We start from the raw sequence: 24,773 nt of genomic DNA, 5'->3' as shown, positions 1-24,773 counted from the left end.
AGCAAAGGACACCAGACCTGGGGTGGGTTGTGGGAAGGGAAAGCACCTCACAGCAGTGCCTGGAGGGACTGTGACAGCCAAACAAAGCAGTAACAACACACCTTTTCCACCACAGGAAAACAAGGACTGGAGCAGAAGGACAGCAGGCTGCTGTCCAGAAGGTGTCCAGGTCTGGAGCAGGACTGTGCTGGAAAGGGGGTGTTGAGAAACTCATCTTCACCTTTGGGTATTGATGCATTCAAAGTAACAGAGAACCAAAATCAACCTGTGGGAAGTATTAGACCCGTCTTGAGAGCTTCTGGCCCCACAGCAGATGATGTCAGTAAAAGCAGGGGCAGTCCAAAGCTCCCACCTTGTCCTCACTGGCACTGTGGGTTTCTCTAAGTGCTGGAGCTGACTGCAGAACTGGAAGCAGCACAGCTGTGTCAGCACAGTGCTCTCAGTCCTGACAGGCTCTGCTCCACTGTGGGACTAATTAGTGCAGGCAGAGAAGCTCATCAGGATCATTACCTGCTTCTGAGGCAGCCCTGCACCTGCCCCCCCTGCTCTGGAACGGAACAGGCTGGTACCTACCCTGACCATACCCTGCACCTCTGCACCCTGGGGTGACCCCAGATTACTGTGGTTTATGATACAGCTCCCTGTGGTACCTGAGCAGCTGAGGGGTCAGAGGAGGAATGTGGATTCCTGTTCTCAAGGAGGGTGTTGTCCAGCATCCCAAAGGTGGGATGCTGATCAGTTCTCCCCTCCATCCCCTGCAGTTACCCCTCTGGAGCACACCCTGCCCCAGGGCACTGCCTCCAAGGACGGGAGGTGGCACTGCCAGGGGCAGTGCAGGCTGGAGAGCTCAGGAGGCTTCAGCTCTCCATTTGTCACACAACTCTCGCAATGGTGACAGTCTGGGGAAGCTGCAAAGTCTTCTGAGAAGCTGCTGTTAATTATCCTACATGCACACTCCAGCCTTTTCTAGTGTTTGCCACTGGAGAGAAGAGCTCATTTAGACCGGGGAGAGGGGCAGAACAAAGCCATTAGAAGAATAGCTGTAAGCCTAGCAAAGAGATAACGAATGACAGAGCACAGAATGCTAATGCCATGTCCTTGTCTCCTTGTGAATGGACCTGTACAGCTCATCTGAGCAGTCCTGCTCCAGTGAGCAGATCTCTCCCCAAAGGATTGTCCTCTCCAGCTATGAAAAATGAATGAGATAGAAAAGGAATTTTTAAAATCCCCTGCAAGGACTACACTTGTTTGGTCAACAGCCATGTCTGACGTGTCAGTGCTTTCCCAAGAGCTGAGAGGTGCTTCTTCCTTCCAAGGGGATGCAGACTGGGAGTTAGTGCCGGCCAGGGAGCTGGCAGGAGATGGGAGCTGTGAGCCAGACAAAACAAGCTTTGTCCAGTATCACCCTTTAAAGGGTTTCATCTGTTCATTTGTGACCCTAAAACTTGTTTAACTTTACATCTGCAAAGACTTTTTCATTTTAAAATTGATACATCTTGTTAGAAAAAGTAAGAATGTGTGTAGACCATTCTGCAAATATAACTGAATTTCCCAGGTAACCATAAATCCAATGTTTTCTAAACCCCATTTCTACCACTAAACAAAAAGTATATATTTAGTTATGTGTGTCCACACACCACATGCACATATATTGGACATTATTTGTGCTGTTCCAATAGCTTTGGTATTAATTGTAACATATAATTATCTCTCCAGTAATCTTCAGGCAGCTCCCCAAAGAGCACTGCTGAAACTCCCTGAAATAACAGCTAAAACCAGTGGTGAAACCCAGCAATGTCTTGTTCTTGTCCCCCAGCTGGGACGAGAGAAGGGGGTGCAGAGAGTGTAAGCACAGAGAGAAAAATGCTATTTTTTGTTGTTTTTAAGTAACAGCAGCTTCATGAATATAATTTTGCCAAAAAATGCCAAGAGAAACACGTGACACCTTTGGCATGTTCTTGCTGCCAGATGAATGATTTGGTGATGATGGGACCTACAGCACAGTTCTTGCATGGACATACCTGGTAATAAAGCCTGGGGTGGGTGTTTGAAGGCCATCCCCAGCACCCCACACCTTTAATGCCCTAGAGACACTTCCCAGGCAGTGAAGAAGAATGGAAAAAGCTCATTAATGCTGCTGGGTAATTTTGGAATCTCCCCTTTCAGTTCAGCATCCCACCCTGCTGTCAGTGGGATCTCTCTGGGCTCTGGGACAGAAGCACAGACTCCTCCAGCCACAGCACCTCAGGCCTGACTCCCCAGAGCAGCACAGCTACTCCTCCATCCACAGCACACCTCATCCTCCCACTCCTCTGCCCAGCTTTTCTCTTTTCCACTGTCTCCCCAGCTAATCCCAGTCAAGAAACTGGTACAGACATTCATTTTATCTACTCCTGTAAGGCAGCTCTCTGATTCTAAAAATACTCCAGGAAATTGAATCAACATTTTGTAATTGGCTGGTAGCAGCAATTACTAATAATCAGCAGGAACATAATTTTCTTCATTTTCTACTCTTGCTAATGTAATCTCAATAGCAAACTTTGCACACTAAATAAACACAATGGCCAATATTTAAAAAAAAGGGGGGAGATAAAGCAGAGTTTCGAAAAACTTAAAAATAAATTGACTTCTAGCAAACAGTAAAAAACTGTAATTCAAATAGCCTTTGGGAAAGATCAAGTTAATATTGTTCCTAGGTTTCCCTGTAAAATGGAAAAAGGAAAGCTCCACTCCACTCCTCTTACTCAGGGGCAGCAGCACCAAGATTGCAGCCCCAGTGCCTGGAGGCAGCATCCCCCTGCCCAGGCCCCCCCAGAGCTGCCAATTCACTGAGGGGGCACCCAAAGGCACAGCAAGGTGGAGAGCACACATGACTTGGACTTGGACTGTACTGGATGCAAGACTGCATCAAGCAAACTACCCAGTTCATAGTGAAAAACAATTTTGTAGAAGGAAGCTTGGCTCTGGATAGGTTTTCTGAAGACTAAGACAGCTTTTGCAGATTAAAATCAAGAAATATTTTCCTTCCCCAGCTTGATAAATTTGCTGTAGATGTCTATGCTTTCTAAATCAATAAACAAGTGCCAATCCATGCAAGGGTTTAACTTGGAAGCGTGACCAACTCGTTTCTTTTCCTTCCAGCCAAGAAAGCAGATGCAGCACTGCTCTCTGCAAGTATCAGTCCCTAACAGGTATTGATGACTGTATCAAGCCAGCCTGGCTAAAGACAAGCCCTGCTGGATTGTGGGGTTCTTGTCACGCTTGGGAGCTGCTCAGCAAGACTCCTTGCCAGCAGCACTGCTGCATGGCATTTACAAATGGCACATTTTCTCTCTGTCCAGTTCAGAAGACATTCCTTACCAAGGCTTGGAGAAGCTGCAAATTCCCTACAATCCCCAAGCAAAAATGGGCTGCAATCAAATTTCCCATTTCAAGGAGACCAGAAGAAACATCTCCACACTCACCCCCATCTGCCCTGGATTGCACATGAACCATCTGCATGCTTCCAAAGGCCAGGTGAGCACTCCTAAGCTCAGGCAATCCTATAAATTATTTCAGAACAGAGGCAGGTGAGCACCCAAGTCCCAGAGTCTCTTCTGAGAGCATCATAAATAGACCCACAAAGCATGAGGCCTTTGGAAGAAAAGTCTTTTGAAAGGATGGATCATTCCCAGAGAGTTTAACTAATAAGATCACTAAACTTTCTTTGGTTCAGGGAAAGGTAAATATCAAGCTGGTCTTTGGTATTTTTGACCTTGGAAAACTTTGGGAAGTACACACATTGAAAAGACATGATTTTGAGAACCCTCACATTTACTTTGCTCTTGGAAATTCTTCAGCAGTGCCTGTACTGTGTTGATGAGTTTTACAGCTGCTGCTTTGGTGCCAGTGCCCTCCAGCACAATCACTGCTTTCCACTGGAACTTTTGGATGGGTGGCAAAAAATGCACCACTCACATGGGCAAAACTCCATCTCCCTGCTGCCAGAAGGCTTTATAATTAACCAGATTATTATGTTTCAATCACTTGCTTCAAGACTTCTCATTTGAAATTGGATTATCTTTTCTTCGGCTTTTTGGACAGATGTTTTCTCTCCAGAGGAATAAGAGTCACATTGGAATATGACTCAAAGCTGGTTTTCATTTGTATTGTCAAATAGACAAAACCACTCAGGCTTTTGAAGACAGTTTCCTCTCAGAAAGGGAAAACCCTCGCTGGTGCTGCTGTTACCTGCTGGCAGGGAGCTCCTACCAGAAAACCATGGCTTTGGGCTGATCCCAGATGCTGCTGGCACCAGGCACTGTCAGGCTCTCACAAACACCCACCAAAGGCAAAGGCAGGCAGAGGGAGCACTGAGGGAGAGACAGCAAAGACAGAGCAGGGGAAAGAAACATCAGCTGCTAACGAGTCTGCCAACTTAATTTGATAGCCTGGCACAGCCTGCAGATGTTTGATGCTCAGGGAGAGCAGTCAGGTGCCATGTTAGCTTCAACTTTGATGTTGTGTCAAACTAAAGGCACGCCTAGAGCCCTCCTCTGCCATCATTTTTCCCTGCTGCTCTTGTAGCCAGATGCTGACAGTGCAGGGCTGCTTCTGGTCCAGCCCTCGCTGCCTTGGCCAGGCTTTGTGTGGCCAGAAGGGCCACCTTGGGCTGTGGGGACCAGAGCAGAGGCCAAGCATCCACAACAGTGGCTACAGGGCTGGGGAAGAACATTACCTTGAAGATAAAGGGGCTCATTTCTTTAAGTGCTGGAACAATCACTGCTTTCCAGGGGATTTTTGGATTGCAAGTGAAGTAGGCATAGTCCAGGTGCAGGGGATACAGAGACATCACAAAGAGACAGGATAGGTCTATGCTTAGAGAGGTTCACATTGCTGCCTTTTATAGCCCAGCAAAGCTTTTAGATAAAGTGAAAAAGGTAAAGAGGCATTTAAAAGCCCACATTAAACTAAGCATCATTTCAGGTGCTGTAAAGGCCAGGTTGCACTAATGGAAATGGCCTGAAAAAACCACCAGAACAAAAGAAAACATAATGGCTGTCAGAATAAGACACAAACCAAGCAGAAATGGAGATTTTAGAGAGTTTTGCAAAGCAAGTTGCACTCCTGCAGCCTGTGCAGAGGTGAAGCACTGCTGCTGCACACCCCTGCCATCCAAAGGCTCTGTGCAATGGAAGGGTGTCAGCACACAGAACTTACTTAGTGTTGTCTGAGTCAATGGTATGAAAGAGCTTCTCAAGTTCTTCTTCGTTGAGTGTCCCATCAGAAAAGAAGGCCTGGAACTCCTCCAGGGACAGCTTCCCATCATCTGCAAACAGCAACACAGCTGCCATTAGGCAACAGCAAAGTGAGGGGGGCAAGGCTGAAAATCAAGAGTTATTTACAGATTTAAAGCTTCACACCAAAATTATCTCCAAGTGCTTCTGCAAAACTGGCCCTCAACCAAAGCAAGCTCACAGGCCTCAGGGTGGGACCCTGCAGCTCTGGCTGCCCCAGGAGCAGATGAAGATGCTCCTGGGTATGGATGCACTGGCCATTGGCAACTAATTGGGCTATCAAGCCAAAGAATGGCTCAAACCCAAAGAGGAAAATCTGGTGAGCTTCATCCTAAAACTGAATTACATTTAAGAAATGATGGAGTGTTTTGTCTACCCTATATTCAAATGATGCAGGATGCTCATTAAGGGACATTTATTAGACAGGAAAAACCTGGAATTACAGGCTGGAATTACAACAGACCCAGCAGTATCTCTTGCCATCTCTGCATTCTCTCCAGCACAGTCCATGTCCCTGCTCTGGACAGAGATGTTAAATGGAAGCTGTTTCACTGACGTGGAAATCTGGCCATAGACTTTATTACTTTATATATTGGTCCCAGTGCTCATTCAAAACTGGGGCTCCTATGGACTCCTTAAATGACCAAGAAGAAAAAGAAATGATCAAATTCAAGTACAAGGGGCTAAAAGAAGGACTCTCACAAGTTTGACTGATAAGGTGACAAAGGCTTACATTTAACTGATAAATCTGGAGCCTTTTTCTGTGCTCTGTGAACAGGAACAGAGCTGGCTGTGAGAAAGCTCCTGTGAAGTTCAGCAATAAAGCAACAGGACAGTGACAAAAGAAACTCTAAAGAAACTTTAATTTATCATTTCTTGTCCAAGCTGCTGACACCACACTCTGGTGTGCAGCAGTGCCTGGGCGGGGGGAATAACTACCCCAGGTCACATATTATTTAAAATCTTTCCATTCATATCCACAGAAGAGTCCCAGACTGGAAATTCTGCCTACTTTGTGGTAGGAGAATGTATCATTTATTATTTAATCAAATCAATAATAAACCCTATTGTTTCTTTTTCAGGAAATGATGCTAGAACAAAAAATTAGCCAACTCTCCACATACACGTCAATATTTCTTCCCCAAAGAAAGTCTGCTGCTCCTAAAACTTACCTGCATTGCCAAATGCTAACCCAGTTTCCCTTGCCTGGCACAGACAGATTTAGAACAGTGATAAACTGAGTCTAAGATGCCCATTTAATTGGCAATTATGAATGGAGCACAGCAGGAGAACCGTCTACAGCAACACTGGGTGAAGAGGGCACCATTTCCAGAGCACCACAATGGCTACAGACAGGGTCCAGCTGCCTTTATTGTTTTTCCCCATTCCTCCCCCAAAATGTGACCTTTTTTGCAGCAGGCAGGGTGCAGAATAGCAATGCACAGCTCAGGGAATGGGTCCCAAATCTGCTCTCTATTCCTTATTACAGAACACTGAAGCACCTGTACTTCAGCAAGAACCCATTGCTTGAAGCATCCCCACAGTGTCACCTGGGGGTTCACCCTGTGGTGCCATTCTGTCACTGAAGGGGATAAAAAGGCTGTGTCCAAGCAGGAGCCCCAGCCACACCACTCATCTCCACCTCTCGTGTTGCACAACTGCATAAGAAGCTTTTCCCCCTCAGTGCTCCTATTTATGCAGTATCCTAGCTAAGATCAAGGTTTGGTTTCTTCTGATCCTGACTGGCAATGAATGCACGTCTTCAAGCTCCAAGATCAAAAGGATGACAGCTTTTCTATCCCACAAGGGCTAAACAATTCTTTATATATATAACACTTTATTGTAAACCATAAATCAGTGCTTGTTCACCTTCAAACTGTCCTTCCACACACAGGGCGGCAGAAATAAATTCCCAGGAAAGTCACATAAACCAACTCACTGGGAAAGAGAAACTGCAAAGTGAAGTGGATATTTTTTTCAGGAGAGTACTTTGATCTGAATTTACAGTTTGCTTAACTCTAAAAACCACAAAGGTGTTGCTAAGTTTAAGGCCAAAAATCCACACCCTTTTTCTAGTTTATATCTCATAACTTCTATCTTTCATTTTAGTCTTGCTCGATTTGTTTTGCTCTGGGTTTTTTGATACTTTTTTTTTCAGTAATGTGTTCCAGGATGCAGTTTTGCTGCAGCTTCTGAAATATCTTTGTTTAAAATCTGTGCCAAAACACTGCTCTGACTCCAATCTCAGAGTGTCCAGAGAGAACAGGCAGACAGATACCAACTACCATGACAGGTCAGATCACTGGAAACCAACATACACTGAATTTTAGTTGGCATTTAACAACCTGAAGTAATGAAAAAATGGAATGATGTAAGGATCTAGAGGAAGAAGGAGGTGACAGTGACTTTTATTTAATTTTTATTGTCTGGAGACCCCACAGAACTGCTTGAACAAAAGCATTCTGACCCCACAGAATTTGAATAAAAGTACCAATTTTATTTCCAAGCAGTGCTCAGGACTTTCATCTCCCCCCAGCCACCAGCACCAAGTACCAGTCAGTTTAAAGCTGATGGTTATTTAATATAAACTGGAATACTTGTCTGCAAACACACAAAGCAAAAGCCTTTCTGAGTAACGAGATAATCCTTGAGCTGCATATCTATAATTGTGGAACAGCCTGAGAGCCTGGGTTTCTGGAGCCCAGCAGGCAAAGATGCCTTCAGGAAACTTCAGGGTGATAAGAGGAAGCAGAAGGGAGGGGCTGGGATTTGTGAGTTCAGATTAAACTGTTAAAAAAACCCGGGTGAGGAGGATTGACCACAATGGTACCAACACCAGGTCCCCCAGCTGGCAGTTGCTGTGATAAGTAAGAGCTGATGGGACCCTGTGGTCCAGGAGGAGCCTTATCAGGACAGTCCCAGCTTTTTCTGACAGCAGAAGTGTCTACACTCAGTAGAGAATGGATAAGACTGCCAAAAAGCAGCTTTTTGCAGAAAGCTGCTGGGTTCATGAGGTACAAATTCTCCAAAGGGACAGGCAGAGCCTCAATTGGTTCAGCCTCATCCACACCCTGCCTTGTAGAGCTGCTCTGGGATCTTTCAGCCCTTGGGAGCTACTTTTGACAGGAAGCATAAGGGAAAAATTGAGATTCTTTACCATATCTTACTAAACCAAATAAAGTTTCCATCATTTTTAAGATCTAGAGATCTCAAAGATATCTAGATCATAAAGATCTTAAAATCTAGAGATCTAGATCTACACAAATATTTGTGACTTTTTATCCGGGCAAACATACTAAAGGCAGGCGACTTATTTCCACTGACTCCCTCCCTCCCCTCTAAACCCAGCACTTGAAGTTAACACCCAGCTGCCAGCAAGGACAAGTGCCACTAACTAGAAATTGCCTCCCTCGCACTGATCTGCTGAGAAAAGAGATAATCAGGCCATAGCTATCCTGCCATCGTTTCTTCCTGAGAGTGCAATCTTCATTTTCCCCTAGCTTTTCAAAATAATTCAATCACAGGCAAAGACCAAAGCAAATTACCAGCCCAACAGAGTTATCAAAGTTAGAGCTAACTGAAGAGAGAAGGACATAAGAGAGAGCATCAGAAACCCCCAGCTGGGATGTTATTATATCTCCATTTGCCATCATGAAAATGTGCGGAGTCCAGAAGTGGCTTTTACACCTTCTAACTCACACAATCAAGCCGTTCTCACTCGCTAACACAGCCCAGGGAAAAATCAAACGGAGATCATAAATCGTCCAAAGTATAGGAAATCTGGTGGCTGAGTTTCTGGAAATTCACTCAGTGATACAAATGGCTTAAAACAGCTACAAAATAAGGTCACTGTTCTGAGCCTGAGTTTGTTAAATCTGTTTTCAATTACATGAGGTTGAGGCTGCTCATATATTTTCCATGTATATTATGAATATATTTTCTAGCTGTTATTATGACTGTACTTCATTACTTACTTTGATTGCTCTGCGAGCTCTAAAATGCTCTAAGCTCTGCTTACTTGCAAGTGCCCAACAGCTATGGGTAAGTAAATTGGATTTTATTGGGGCCTGTGAATAAAAATGATAACTATTTTTTCTTATTTCTTGGGGCTATGCATGTGCAGATACATGAGCCAGCAAGAACAGGGATTGGTTTCCACCCTGATCCTGTCACCCAGCCCCCTCAGAAGCCAGGGGGAGGGACTTTATTCATTTAAACAAAGGGGAATATGGGCTTGAGCTTTCCATCCTGTTGGGGAAAATTACCTCCAGCCCCTCAGATCTGATCTGTGATGAACCTTTCCACTGGGCAAAGAAGGGGTATGTCCTCTGCCTCACCCAGCTCACTCTAAAAATCATCTGCAGCTCCTCACCAGTGACTCAGGCAAAAATATTATCCACCCACTTCAATTCCAGCCTCACAGTGTTCTGGTGGGGGCAATTGCATTTAGCTGGAAGCAAGGCTGGTGATTCACCTCCAGACCTGGCCGAAGCTGCAGAGCCACGGGGGCTCTGCAGGAGCAGCACAGCCCACGTTTGGGTGGAAGGCAGCCCTGCAAGTGCCTTTGCTAATGAGATGTAGCACACATCATTACAAGGAAATTACTACAATTACAGTAATTTTCTAGTGAAAGAAATTTACAGAATGGCTCTATCATTTTGAAACTTAACTAATGTCCAGCACAGCTGTTTTCACAAGGGTCAGTACCACACCAAGCAGATAACCTGAGAGAGATATTGATGTTTCCAATATAGCGAATAATCTCTGTTCGAAACACTCCTGTGCATTTCTAATGCCAGCTGGGAATGCTGGTGGGTCCTCCTGGGTGATGCTGGCACAGGAATGCAAAGGCTGGTACAGGAGAAGACAGTTTCTCATACAAAGAGAGGGATTGAACTTCAGGATCTGGGGTTTTTCTCACTCAACTCATTGAAAAACACTTCATAGATGCTTTTCTGTGTGCTGGGCATGACCCCCTCCTTTGCCTTCTTGCCATGAACACAGTTTTGAGGTGGTGTCTTCCATCTTCTGCCAGTGAGCCCAGGAGAGCTCCTGTGGCACAGCCCAGGGCACTCCTCATTCTGGGGCAGGCTGGGCACATGCACCAAAGCTCACTGGCAAGTGCCTCAGGCAGCTCTACCTCCAGCATCACCATCTTCTCTGTGCCAGAAGTTCATGAAAACCTCTGGGATTTTTATCTCCCCAGAACGTCTTTCCTTCCTGGGCCTGGATGAGGCCTTGGAGAAACATTGGGTGCACAAAGCCATGATGAAATGAAAGAACATGCCTTAAGAAGACAGCCAATTCCTCTCCCTAGTCATTCACCCCAGGAGTAAAGATCGTCTCTTCTTTGGGAATTTGGCTAACTTTTGTCTTCATCAAAGCATGATTTCATCAAACACAATATTTAGTATATTTTACACTTCTCCTTTTTTCTCTGCAGCATAGGATGAAGTTCTGTGGTACAACTGAAACTGGGACATACCCAAAATCTGCGAATGGCACTTGATAGAAGGACTGAGGATCCTTTTTGTGACTGAATTAGCCTTTTCATTTCCATTAAAATAGGGGAAAAGAGACTTTCATTTCAAAATCACCACATCAGTCAGTATAAGATATTAAGGCATGACTTAAAGCCTGGTTCTTGTCTAGGGTGATGGGTAATGCTTCATGCACCAGGCAGACAATGGCTGGGAATCTTCCCTGTAGGACCTGGACTGGAGAAAAATGGGATTTCCATTGTAGTCAGAAAACTGCACCTCATTGCCATCAGAAATTGCCTGGGCATTAAGCAGTGTCCATTAGCATGCCAAAATTTTCCCCAAGCTGCTCAGCTTTTATCATGAAATCAAGCCTTTTGTCATCCTAGAGTTAGAAGTAATTTTGAAATTATTTTTAATGGCAGCTATAGATAGTTATCAAATGTAAGCTGATAGGTAGGGAGACAGGCAGGACTGATATAACACATTTTCTCTCACTGTCTTTTGTGAAGACTCTACTTTTTTCCCACATATTTCTCACCCTGCTGTAATGACCTGATTTAAATGCGTGTGTGTGGGGGTGGTGGTTTCTGTGCTCACCCATTATATTGAATTTGGACTTTTGATCACAGGTATCTAGGAATGCCTTCCACAGAAATTCCTGGTTGTTTATAAATTAAGTACTGGAATTAGACTTCCCCAGGGTGTAAATAGCCTGGCTAGGTTCAATGTAATTGCTACTTAATAGAGGTTATACCAAAAGTCACCCAAACAGCTAGAAGTGGATTCAGACAGAAATGCCTGTAGCCCATGAAACTTTCTCCAGCCACCATTTTCCTCCAGAAAACAGGAGGCACCGTGTTTCAGTGTTCCTCTCACTACCCAAGTTATTAGCTCTCAGTTTAAAAAGGAATGTCAACAGCTGATTTCAATGCATTTGCCTCACATCTGTAGCAGCACAAGGAAAGCACTGAGTCAGCCCCTCCATGTGCTTCAGCTCTGTAGTAATTGATGGGAACTGCAGGTGATCTGAGCCTGTACATGAACATATTGGTCTGGCTTAGGGCAGAGCAGTGGGGAAACACTCAGGCAAGGAAACCAGAGCAGCCACCTGGCAAAGAATTAATTTTGAGAGGCAATAGCTGGATTCTCCATGGGTTCCTTGGGCTCCAGCCTGGGCAGCCACGGGGGGCTGTGGGGATGGCTGTGCACCAAGGTCAGTGTTGTAGCACAAAGCAGACCTCTGGGTTATGTACCAAAAGTATACAGTATTAAATAAATAAATAGTGGAGTGTCCTGGTTTTGGTTAGGATAGAATTAATTCTCTCCCTCGAGGCTGGTGCAGTGCTGTGCTTTGGATTTAGTATGAGAATAAGGCTGATAACACACTGCTGTTCTAGGGGTTGCTGAAGGGACTGGGGACATACCTTCACCTCTGCTCCTCACTCTCCCCCATCAGGGGATCTCTGTTTCCAAGCTGTTGCAGCCATCAGCAGACCCAGCTTAGCTCCAGACACAGCTGCCACTGCCTCTCAGGTGGTTTTCATCTTAGTTGACCTGAGACTGCCTTTTTATATTGGGTGCTATTAAATGGATGACTGACTTTGAACAACCATAGCTTTTTAGCACTTTTGATTTATTTACTCATTTAAAGTCCCTGCCCTGTGAGGTCCACAAGCTCAGGCCAGCACAGCAAAGCAGCAGGTTCCTGTGCAGAGCTGGCAACCTCCTGACCCAAACAGCCTTCTTATCTCTCCCAAAGGCTTTGGTTCTCCACATATCCAAACACCTGCCTTCCTCTCTCCATTGCTACTCAGTCTCATCTCCTCTCTTTCATCCTGAACATCTACTTCCTCCTTCATTGAAATGCCTTCAGTATCTCCCCTCCCCACATGTCCCACCTTCTTTTTTAATTTGAACTCTTATGTGTAACATGTGACATTGCAGACACAGCTACACAAAATTAGAATTTCTGTTTTAGAGGAGATTGTGCAGAGAGAAGTAGTTGCAACATTATCAACCTTTGATCTCTACCATTTGATCCCCAAAATTTCTGTTTATTGCCCAGGCAGACTTGTTGCAGACCCCTTCTTCAGTCACCTTCCTGAAACATGTTGCACAGATTGGATATTATGAAAAAAATTTCTTTACTAGAAGGGTGGTCAAGCATTGGAACACTGTTCAGGAAAGTGGTGGGATCACCATCTGTGAAGGTATTTAAAAGACTTGTAGATGTGGCACTTGGGGACACAGTGATAAACTCCAAGGGCACTCTGTAATCTTAGAGGGCTTTTCCAACCTCGATCATTCTGTGATTTAAAAAACATCAGCAAACTTTCCTCTACCAAACCCCTGTCAAAGCCCATGAGCTACTAGCAGCCTCTCTAAATATTTGATCTAAAGTGAAAATGAAACACAAAGACAGCACAGCTTGTTGTTAATATGAGATCACTCTATGCTTCAACCATCTCAGACCAGTAAATCCTGACTTCAAAACTTCTTCCTTGCATTTAAAGCAAAATTATTACAGAGAGATCTTGCTAAAAGAGAGCAGAACCTGTCTCCTGCAGTGCCCTAAAAATAACTATTCTGGACAAGAATTACTACAGCCAAGGAAAAATACAATAAAATAAATAGTAGGAGGAAAAAATGGTATTTGAATACTTACAGTAAATTATTAAATAGCATAGCTGCTATTTTCCTATGCAAAAAAATAGTTAATTTTTATGCATTAGCAAACTGCAGTGTGATACATAATTCCCTGCAAGGTTAAGCATTTCTTTGTGTGCAGAATAGAGGTGGCCTGGGAATCACGGAGAGATATTTAAATCTGCTCCTGAGCCCTGCCACATCAAAGCAGTGCAATGGATTTATTTGGGAGACTCTTTTGCAATTCCCCACTCACACATCAAAAGCTATGCATGGTTTCAAGCTGTTGCAGGGCTCTCACTCCTGCCATGCCATGGTGATCCTCCAGGTGCTTCCCACTGGAGGAGGTTTCTGCTGAGAGGCAGAAGTCTTGGTGTGATGGGCAGAGATGTAAAACCACTGCAGCACTTGGTGTGCTCCCCTTCAGGAATAACATGGGATCTGAGGGAGCTTATGCCTTTCTGAACTCCAAGTGACCTTCACCATATCTGAAGAAAAAGCTTCTGAGAAGCTACCCTGGGTAACATCTTCCAGAGTCCCCTCTGCCCAGGCTGGCTGAGGACGGGTCACACACACACACCAGTGCCTGGCCTTCAGCAGCAAGGAGGGAAACCTGGGTTTCTCTGTAGGGACAAGTTAAAATTTCACTTCTGAAGCTTATCAGGTCACTTCCCATCCCTGGAAGTGCTCAGTGCAAGGCTGGATGGGGCTTTGAGTAGCCTGGTCCAGTGGAAGGTGTCCCTGCCCATGCCAGAGGATTGGAACTAGATGAGCTTTAAGGTACCTGCCAACCCAAACCATTCTATGATTCACTTTATTTCCATCTCCAGGTGGGCAGCAAAAGCTTTATTTTGCTGGAAATCAGTCCCTGAAGCTACAGTTCCCTCCTGCTCCCAGACAGACCAGGAGAGTACAACTGATACTCTCAGAAAATTGCTGGAACAGGCACACAAGGGCACAGCTGCTCTGGTGCTGGAGCAGAGGTCAGATGTTCTGTGTATCTCACTGAGTTTCAGGAGCAGCTCAGTGCTTTGACAGCAGCAAACCCAGCCCATGGGGCTCGCACAGCTCTCACACTCCTGGAAGAGCAGCAGTGGATGCATGTCCATGGCAAACAGGAAAGAGAGAAAGAAGAACATTTTAGATAGCAGGTGCTTCATCTTAAGAGGTGGGGGAACACCATTACTCACTGACAGAACCCCATGTATTCTTAGAACACACTGGAGCCCATACAGGGCCCTCACACTGTCCCCTGCCAAATTAATGTCCCCACTTCTGACTGAGGACAGACAGCTCAGATCCCAGACTTAGAAAGGCAATGTATGTAGTTCTGTGCCGTGCCCGAGTGGGAATGGGCTGGTTGAAACATTTGTGAACTACCAGCTCCAGGGAAACTGCCAGCTCCAAAGTTTTCAAACTTTATCATTAGAATTTGTCAGAAACGCTAAAAGAAAAAATAAACCTGGGATGATTGATCAGGAAGCTTCAATCAAGCAGAAGCCAACACTCCTGACTCCAGTGCACCCCAGCTCTGCAACAGCCTATTAAATCCAGATTTCTTGGAAAGCTCAGAAACAGGCACCAAACAGCCCAAATTCCCCTCTGCTCCTCATTAACCAGCCTTCCTGCTTGCTTTTTTAACGTGCAGATAGATGAATATTTCAGAGGGCCAAGGCAGGTTTTGCACTATTTTCAGCTCATTATATCCAGCACTCAGCTTCAAAATGAGGAAGAGGCAAGTGTTTCAGCAAAAGAGGAAAAACTTATGAAAATGCATGGTGTTGCCTCTCAAAAGTGTGGTCCTGGTGTGGCCAGGGCATGGCAGGGAGAGGGGCTGAGGCTGTTCTTGGCCGGGCTTGCAGCACCACACTGGATCTGGGCACAGCCTGGTGCTGCTGCCAGAGGCTGCTCTGGGAGGGATCACTGCCCCAGCTCCCCATGAGCTGCTCCTGGGGATCACTGCCCCAGCTCCCCATGAGCTGCTCCTGGGGATCACTGCCCCAGCTCCCCATGAGCTGCTCCTGGGGATCACTGCCCCAGCTCCCTGTGAGCTGCTCCTGGGGATCATTGCCCCAGCTCCCCGTGAGCTGCTCCTGGGGATCACTGCCCCAGCTCCCTGTGAGCTGCTCCTGGGGATCACTGCCCCAGCTCCCCATGAGCTGCTCCTGGGGATCACTGCTGCCACACCACAACAGCAGCCTATCCCAGGGACAGCCTGGACAGGAGCCATGGGGAGCATTTCAACTGCTGCCCTACCCAGGGAAACACAGTGTTCATCTAAGGGAATTGCTACAGGTAAAACAACATCTGGTTTGATTTCCTGATCTCTGACAGCAGAAGTTGCATTTCAGCCTAACTGAAGGATTTAGTACAACAGCCAAAAGCAGTGCCCAGGGTGCAATGACTGTGCTGGGTTCCTGTGTGATGGTGGTGCAGGAATGCACTGTGGGCAAGTGTGAAAACTCAGCCAGGGTTCTGTTACTGCAACAGATTTCTGTGATTTTGTTTCCCCCTTGTAAAATAAGCTTTATTCTGTGCTTAGCAAAGCCCTTGCAGTGCATGAGAAGCAGTGCTCTAAGTGACTTCCCACTAACACCCACCAGAGGAAGGCAGTGGCAGCAGGGCTGTTTCCATGTGGTGGCCACTGGAGCTGTTGACTGTTGACAAATTAGCAGCAAATTGCTGCAGATTAGAGAGCTACAAACTCATCGCTTTCTGCAGTCCCATGAAACAATATCCAGATTGCATTGGCAGCATCAACAGTTTTCCATTCAGCTAACAAGCTGTGCAGAGATGAAGACAGCAAATTAAACTAACTCGAAAAGCAGATTCCTCATTTGCATTCTCAGAAGGCAGAAGAAGTTTCCCTACTGCTTTATCACTGCAGCATACAGGACATACAGCTCCCTGTGCCAGGGCTCAATAGGTGCTTGAATATCAAATACAGAACCTGCACAATTAATTACTTGTTTCCTCATGTTAATTCCTGAACTGTGAAGTTCAGGTGGAAGCCTACAACACTGATCTCCTGCAACACTGATGTTTCATTTCTTGAAATTCAATGGTCTCAAAATCCCTGTTAAAAAAAAGTTTCAGGCTCTAAACAAAACAACTGCTCATGTTTGATGGTCCCTCTCTGAGAAACCCCTTTGCCAAAAGCTAATTTTTTTTTGGGTAGTCTCTGCTTCAGTATAAATGAGAGCCAGAGTGGTCCCTTGCCATGGGATGCCCTTGCAGGTCTCCAGCATGGTCTGTCCTGGCTCCCCATGGCTGCACAGAGAGAGCAGCCAAGCAAAGCCTCGCTCAATCCACCCCAGTTGCTCTTATTTTTATGCTTCCACTTAATAAGCTTCTGCATTTCCCGTTTATTTTCACAGTGAAAATGTAAGCCCTATGCTCAGTGTCTCCAGCTATTTGTCCAGGGCAGGATTGGTGTCTCAGCCCTGTCAGAGATGTTTAACATCTCTAAGGCAAACATTGCAGGTCTCTTCTACACTCTTTCATCCAGCAAAGTGTCTGAGCAGCACAGAACAGAGCAGTCCTGGAGGGAAGGCACATCTGCTCTGAAAAGACTGCAGAGAAGAAACAAAACCTAAAAACGTTTTTCTGCTCCAGCAAATTCAACTAGCACCTCTTTAATCACAGATTTCTACTTTTAACAAAGCTGCAGCACGAATAACTTCTCTGTTTATTTTTTGTAGTTTGTTCGTTTCAAAAGTAGGTTATTAAGCCCCCAGAACTCTTATCCAGCTTTTCAGTTAAGGGAGGAGAAAGATAAAGTATTTTGCTGTCTTTTCTGCAATGACCCATGTAGTAGAGACTAAAGTACAAATGAAAAAACACAAATGAAACAAATGAAGAAAACGATAAGAACAAGAGTCACTGCAGCAGGAGCTTTCACAAGTAGGTCACGGCTGGCACTGCGAGAGCGGAGCATCCCCACAGCGCCTCTGCCTGTGCTGCCCAGAGCCAACTGCGAGAGCAGGCAAACCCTGGCACCAGCACAAAAGGCAGAGGGAAACTTGTGTGCCAACTCAAGATTCCTGTCGTGAAGCACCCCTGGCCCCTGCCCATCTCAGGATCTCCAGTTCCTTCTGTGCTCAGCATCCCAGCCACTGACCCGTCACTGGAAAAAATGCCTACAAGTCTTTTTTTTTTGGTGTTTTTTTTTTTTTTTTCCAGGGAAAAATGGGGTCATCTGGCTTCTCTTAAAGAAAACTTTCAAAGTAACATTTGAAAATCACAGACCTAAAGTATTTCAGGTTTTGTTTCAGTTTAATCCTTATATCTTCCCCTGAACACTGACAACAGGCTCTCAATTTTTAGTTTACTTTTCCACAGCGAACCTGAGTTCCTAAATAGGAAAGGAAGAGAAAAAACTCTCTGCTGAAATTTTTCCATTAAAAATTGAGAACCACAAATGCTCAGACCACTGGGGTGGCTTGTTCATTGCACTATTTCCTAACACAGTACTGGGGAAGGGTCTCCCTACTCACTCACCCAGCCCTGCTGCAGCTCATCAAAATGCTTCTTTGGGAGACTGTGTTTCAGAGATGTCTTTGTGAATTTTTAATGCTGTGTGCTACTTAGTGTTTGCTGAATTCACAATTCTTCCACACCATCTCAGCAGCATCTGCTGCAGCCATGCGACCTGGAGCAGCACACAGCCTTTCCCAGCACAGCTGAGAGCCTGGGATCAGACAGAGCCCACAGAGAGGCCCATGGGTAGTGCAGAAAGATGCTTCCAGACCCTTCTGCAGAACCTTGTGATGCAGAACTTCCCCAAGGCATCTCATCTCTTCTCTTTAAGGTCTTACAAAGCCCAAAGGTGAGGTCTGGAGAGCAGAGGGGGGAAGCACTGGACTCTGGCATGAGAAACCAGCTGGGAAAGCAATGCATTGTGCAGAAGGAGGAGAAAAGGGGGAATGTGGCCCGTGAAAGCCAAGACACACAAGCTGTCTGACATAAGGGTGAAACATGACCCTTTTGGCAGAACCGAATTTCCACAGGAGAGCAGTGGCACTCAGGACCTCCAGCCCTTAGGGTGATGCTTAACAGTTTCCAAGACAAACTCAGATGAGCTCTCTTCTGCTTCCCCAGGCTCTGGTAAGAAAATCACTGGAACCCTTTCATAGTTTTTATAAAAAGAAACAACACCAGAAAAACCTCCCACCAGAACCCAGCAGCATCTAGATTCACAGAAGTGCCATGCCAGGAAATGCTATACAAGATACTCATAGGAGATCCAAACTCCTAACGCTTTTTTTTTTTTCCCAGAGCTGAGGAGCCCTAAGTTGGGATCACAGCCCTGCTCTATTCTGCTCAGGAGTACAGAGGTACTACAGCAGGAGTAAGGATAACCCAGCAACCAAGAAAGAAAACTCAGGAGCCACTCTGCACATGGACAACTCACTGTGGGTTGCCTGGCTTGCCAATAGAAACACTTGAGGGAACTCTGTTCTTCTTTGATACACTGAGCATTATGAGCTTTAGGTAATAGAATAGAAAATGGTAGGTTTAGCCCTTGATGATATCTCCTGTGATGTTTGATCAAACCCTCCTCGTGTGGAGGAGGTGATTTATTAGCAGAGATTGGACCCATTTGAAGAAGGAAGCATCCTGGTACAGGAGAAGGCTCATCTGAGAGCTTCATCAAAGCAGCAGTTTACAGAGAGGTTTACTGTCTCCCAGCACTACCAGCTCACATGTCAGTGCCAAACCTGCCATGAAAAAGCTTTCCAGAAAGCAGATAAGCATCATCACAGCCTTGGAGGAGCACAGCTCTCTGCAGGCTCTCCTTTGCCTGCAGGAAACCCACTAAAATTTCCTGCCTTCCCAAACTATTAGCATGGTCTGGATTTCTAGACTGGTTCAATGCACAGAGCCATGGGTGAATTCAGCAGGGTGCCCCCCTCACAAGGGGCCTGTTTGCCTCTTTGTACACAGGAGAGCCTGAAACTTTTGTGTTTCATTTACATACAAAAAGAAGAGGACATAATAAGCTCGGAGACAGGAAACAAAACAGTCCTTGCAAAACCAGTGGGGTTGGTGAGGGCCAGGGCTCTGCTCAGGTCATGCCGTGGTGCCTGGTCAGAGGACGTATCTGACTGAGGGCTTGGTGACATTTGGTGTGGGAGATGACACAACCTTTGCTGTTTCCTTCTCTGTCCACCCTAATTAGGGAGAAGCTAATTCCAAACCTTGCCTGTTGCTCTCACGGAGCACACTGACTGCTTTTGCAGAGAGAAGGAAGCTCCCAATGGGCTCGGTGCTTTCCTCCCTGCCCAAATCCCACAGGATGGCTGTGCCACAGAACAGTGTGGCCCCTGGTGCAAGCTCAGCCTCTGTGAATCTGCACCCAGTGCTGCTGCAATAGCCATGCAGTGAGAAATGTTTAATCCTCATTCTTGTTTTATAAAAGGATCAAAATGCTCAGCATGCTGACAATTCAAAGGTTTAGCAGTCCAGTACAGAAATACGTACTGCAGGCTTAAAATTCTAGAAGACAGACAGTAAAAAGAAAAAAAAAACCTGCTCATGCTGTACTGCAGTGGCCCAGTCCTGCTCTGTACTGCTTTATGAATATAAGAAAACTGCTTTCTTTTACAGTGTCTTGGTTATCCAGTCACTTGCTGTACAAATACATTTGCTCAGGTCAGTGTGGGGTTCTCAGAAAAAGCACAGGGGAAGGGAGTGAGTGGCCCCAGTGATCCAGGGTTTAAGGCTCTTGATACTGAAAAAAACGTGGATCTGTTTGCCCTGCTAAATCTTTCCTTCAGCTGCAGCCAGCCCCCAACCGGCTTTTGCTGTGAGCAGCCTGAGCCTTCAGCCAGGGAATGCTGGGTCTGGAGAGGGCTCAGCCTGCCGGGAGGGAGCAGGGCCATGCTCAGGTGCCACATGTGACACCCCCAGCCCCAGCTGTCAGCAGGGCAGGTATCTCTGCTCTTAACTGGTGCCTTGGTCTGCCAACAGACACTTTCTTCTTCCACCTCCTCTACCCAAATCTACCCTCAACCTCCCATCCGTCTTTCTTTGCCCACTTGCCCCCTTATTAGCCCCCTAGAGGGAGGGGAAATAGGAAATGGGAAATGGGAAATAGGAGAAGTACCAGGTGTCCTTCCTCGTTTGGGTATCACAAATGCACCTTTTTAGGAAACATCTACAGAAATTGTCTTCGCAGGCAATCAGGCAGCCCCAGCCCCGATGTGAAGGACACGGCGAGGCAGCGAGCACAGTCGGATTGCATTTGCTGAACAGCAGTCACCCTCTCCCTGGCTGCTGACCTTTAAAATGTCAGGCACCTCATTTAGAAAGCAACAATTGGGTTTGAAAAGTTTTTAAGGCTCTGTGTCCTGCTCCAGCCAATTTTGCAGACAGTGCTCTGCGAGAACGTCTCCCACTGCTTGGTTTTTCCTTTCCCCTTCATCTCCCCAGGATTTCAGCATTTAGCACCTCGTTCTCTCATGCTGCTCTTGTTATTTAGGAGGATTTAATATTCCTGGCTATGGACAGCTCCACATTTATAACTTCTTTTCAGTTAATTCTCCCTCCAGTTAAATGCTAGAAAACCAAATTTTCCCTCTGATTTCCAGCTTAGGAAAACCTTTTGCAAGATCTAAACTCTGCTGTTTTCCTACAACTAGATTACAGGATGCAGGAGAGAGGAAACAAGTTTAGTTCCTTTCTTTGAAAAATATAAATATTTTATCTTGTTTTTACAGTCTTATGCAAGTACTTCCATTTATAGCACACACTTTTTCCCCCACTGTTTGACACATAGCAAGCGTATTAATTGATACCACCATCACTCCAGCTACAAAAAGATAACAAGACAATTCTGCACATGGCTGTGTTTGCATACAGCCAAAGCCTGAGCTTCAAAAAGCCCAGGGACAGTCGTGCATTCCCCCTTCCCTACCTCTGGTCTCCAGTTTGAAATGCAGACAGGCAAGCTGTGCCTTCCTACCACTCAACTTTCCAGGCAGAAGTATTTCAAATTAATTCATGGTCCCTTCCTGCCCCTCTGTCCTTCCTTTCCTCTTATCCCACCCCATGGGGATGTCACAGGGGTTAATGAGTGCTGCACATTTGCTCTCTGCAGATGGTGCTGGTGCCAAGGAAGGTGGCAGTGTGGTGCCATGGCAGCTCTGCAGCTGCTCCTGCCTGCCAGGGAGCAGATTGCCCCATTTATTATTGTTATTATTATTATTATTATTATTATTATTATTATTATTATTATTCTACACTGCAGAGCCTATTCATGTGAATACACTGGTAAAGATTTTGATAAATCTTGAACATTTTGCCAGTATTAGTTCAACCTTTTTTAGAAGGTGGGGAGGGATGTATAAAAGAAAAATGAAAGCAATTGATGGTACTACAAAGGCGAGGAAGGAAAAGCAGCCTTGCTTAACAAAGTGTAGCATGTTTGAAAGCCAGCAAACCAGCCAGCTGGAAAAGTAACATCTCCACGATGAACAGAAGATCCTTTGGAAAGGAAAACAAGCCTCAGTGCACTAATTTTTATTAGTAGACCATGCCCAAGCCTGTGCTTTGGTGCTGGCACAGCAAACAACACACAGCCCAATCACCGTGTGCCTCAAGCAGAGGAGTCACCACTGAGGCTAAAGGAAAAGAACCCCCACTGTAGGTGCAAAGCACCAGAAGCACCCAAAAGCCACACTCAGCAAAGCTTTAAAGTCTTGCTGCTCTTAGAGCCTGAGGCTGGAAAGCCGTGAGTAACAAGGGGCTGAGGGCACTGACATGTGCCCCGTGTCAGGCTGGGGCCTCAATACCAGCACCCAGCTAAGGCAGGGACTTGGCAGCAGGAACTGATCTTGGATCCAAACCCCAAGTCCAGGCTGAGTTGATTCTTGCAGCCAAGCCCAGCTGTACCAGCCCTCTACAGTTCTGCTGAGGGGCAGCAGGAGCGTGGCCAGGGCATCTCCCTTTGCAGCTGACACAGCTCTGCTGTGGCACCTGGCCAACACAGACAGGCTTCACCTCTGCACTGAGGCTGCAGCAGGGTCACAGAACAGAAAGTTACACTCAAAAAATGATTCAAAGTTATTTCCACCTCTAAAACTTCCTGAAAGCGGTGCAGACCTTTCCCAGAGCAGCACACCACCTTCCCATGGTGCAGCCAGCCAGCCATGAAGCCAGAGACACTCAGGCTCCTGCTCCTCAGCCCATGAACATCCATTTCCACTCTTTGCTCACACATCCTCTCATGTAAAAAGATGAGCTGTTCCTGCCCCTCAGATTATCCTTGCTGGGAGTTACAGATGTGGATGTATCATTGTTTCAGCTTCAGATATGCCTTTCCCCACTGCAAGTCAGTAAGATACACCCTTCTCTCACATGTATTTTATCTGGTATTTTAAATGAGTGAGAAGGATAAGAGGAAGAAAAAGATACCCATGATTTATAGCTGTTCCTGGCCAATTGCCTGAACACAGGCTGCCAGAACATATTTTCTCACAATTGTCAGGCAAAAATTGCTAGCACATTATGAGGATAACTTGCAGCAGTGTATTTGTTCTGGATTCAATTTTTGCTTTATTTAATTTTAATAGCTATAATAAAAAATCTTCAATAAATACAGCTGATCTGCAGAAGATACCTAATTAAAAAGGATGCCAGAGCCCAGTGTTCTGTCCCTCGTTCCCACAGCAACAAGAGCAGAGGAGAGCATGCAAAGCAAAGAGGCAAAAGGAGTGCTTTTCCTCCACTAAAGATCTGCTCCACTTCCCCTGAGGGAACTTCCCAGGGATTAAAGGCAAACATGGGATAGCCCTGCTTCCCAGAAGGAGAAGTAGCAATAGAAGCTCTAAGTGAGATTTAGGTGGTGTAGCAAGAGAAATAATGTGGGCTGAGGGTTACAGAAGAAGCCTGTGGTGGTGGCAAAGGCATTTTAAGGAGTCCCCACACTCATCACCTCCACCTGGGTGTGCACTGTCATTCTGCACCCTGTCACTCCTCAGTACACACTGGGAGCACACAAACCACGCCACTGCTCCAGGTGAAAACGGGGTAAAACATCCAGGCTGGAGCACCTCTCCACCAAAGGCAGCATCGTGCACCAGCCCTCCTAAGGGGGATTCATCGAACACGAATTGAACCTTTGCATGAGGTCATCTCACAGCCCCTCCATGCCTTTGAATGCAGTTTGGGTAACGTGGCACTGACACTCCCACCAAGGGAGCAGGACAAAACCAGGCCTTTTTTAATCTCAATTATGGCACATATTTAATCTGCCAGGATACTATATCCAGCCAAGCTGCAGAAGTCCTTTCCAAGCACTTTGAAATTGTGTATCTGTGAAAAAAAAACTCAAAAAACCCCCATAAAACCAAAACCCAACCAAACAAAACCAACATTAGCAGAAGAAAAATTGATTTGCTTTATCTACTTTAAAAAGTTTCCCTTTGAAAAGCAAGATGAGATATTAATGAGACAGATCAAAAATTGTTAAATCCTCAATGTCCATCACTTCCCTGAATTGCCACTATAGCCAGAGCCTTCCCTTTCCCTTGTGCAGCCATTTCCATGCAGAACAGACCTTCCTGCAGATACCCACCTCTCCTGAAACAGGAGCAGGACCCTGGGGTAAGGCTGGGCCAACACTCACAGCTACATCTCACCTCCACAAGCTCCTGGCTTCCCTGTGGCAGGAGAAGTGCCCCATTCCCCACCAAACCTGCACTGTTTTTGTTCCTGCCCACAGGTGCTCCTGGTGCAGCCCAAGCCCAGCAGACCCACAAAGTGCCCATGGCTGTTGCCTCTCAAGTGTGCCCAGCTATCCCTTGACCTTTGTCTCCCCTTTGAGTTTGCTACCCACTAACTTGAGCCAGACCATAGGGACATCCCCAGCACCTGGCCCAGACAAGGAGCTGGAATCAGTTCAGGGCTTGTGTCATGAACTCAGAAGAGATGTCAGGGCAGGTTCCCATCAACAAGGAAAATACATGAACATAATGTTTCAACTGAAATAGCTGTCAGGATACCTACAGCCGTGTCTCTCCAGGTCAACAGTCCTCATGCTCCAGAAAAACCAGGGCAAGAACCACCACTTTTAAGGCACTATCAATAATGCTTACGTTTTTGGGGTCGGGTTTTCAAGTAGGTAATAGCTCCATAAGAGTTTTATCATGCCCTTTGCTGGCTGTCCTTGTGCCATGTACACACATTTGCTCTGCAGCCTCCAATTAAATCTCTCAACTTTGGCTCTGGAAAGAAACATTTTTAAAAATCCTCTCAGCTAATTGAGCAGCTTTTCAAAGTCTCCTCGGTAAACCACAATTCTTTATTCCCACTCTCCGCAACTTGCAACATGGTCATTAAATCTTTTACAATAATATATCCCCTT

At 45.9% G+C, this 24,773-nt stretch overlaps 1 protein-coding gene across 1 annotated transcript in view; it reads right to left on the bottom strand.

The window, feature by feature from the left end:
- Window positions 1-24,773, bottom strand: part of NECAB2 (N-terminal EF-hand calcium binding protein 2) — a 72,882-nt gene that overhangs the window by 30,565 nt on the left and 17,544 nt on the right. The window contains exon 3 of the mRNA XM_053952580.1: window positions 5,200-5,308. Coding sequence (XP_053808555.1) covers window positions 5,200-5,308 — 109 coding nt within the window. The remainder of the gene's footprint in view (window positions 1-5,199; window positions 5,309-24,773) is intronic.

The sequence above is a fragment of the Vidua chalybeata genome, chromosome 11 (assembly GCF_026979565.1).
Source record: "Vidua chalybeata isolate OUT-0048 chromosome 11, bVidCha1 merged haplotype, whole genome shotgun sequence".
Lineage (NCBI taxonomy): Eukaryota > Metazoa > Chordata > Aves > Passeriformes > Viduidae > Vidua > Vidua chalybeata.
Note: the sequence above shows the minus strand (reverse complement) of the source record. Positions and strands in the feature narration are given on the sequence as shown.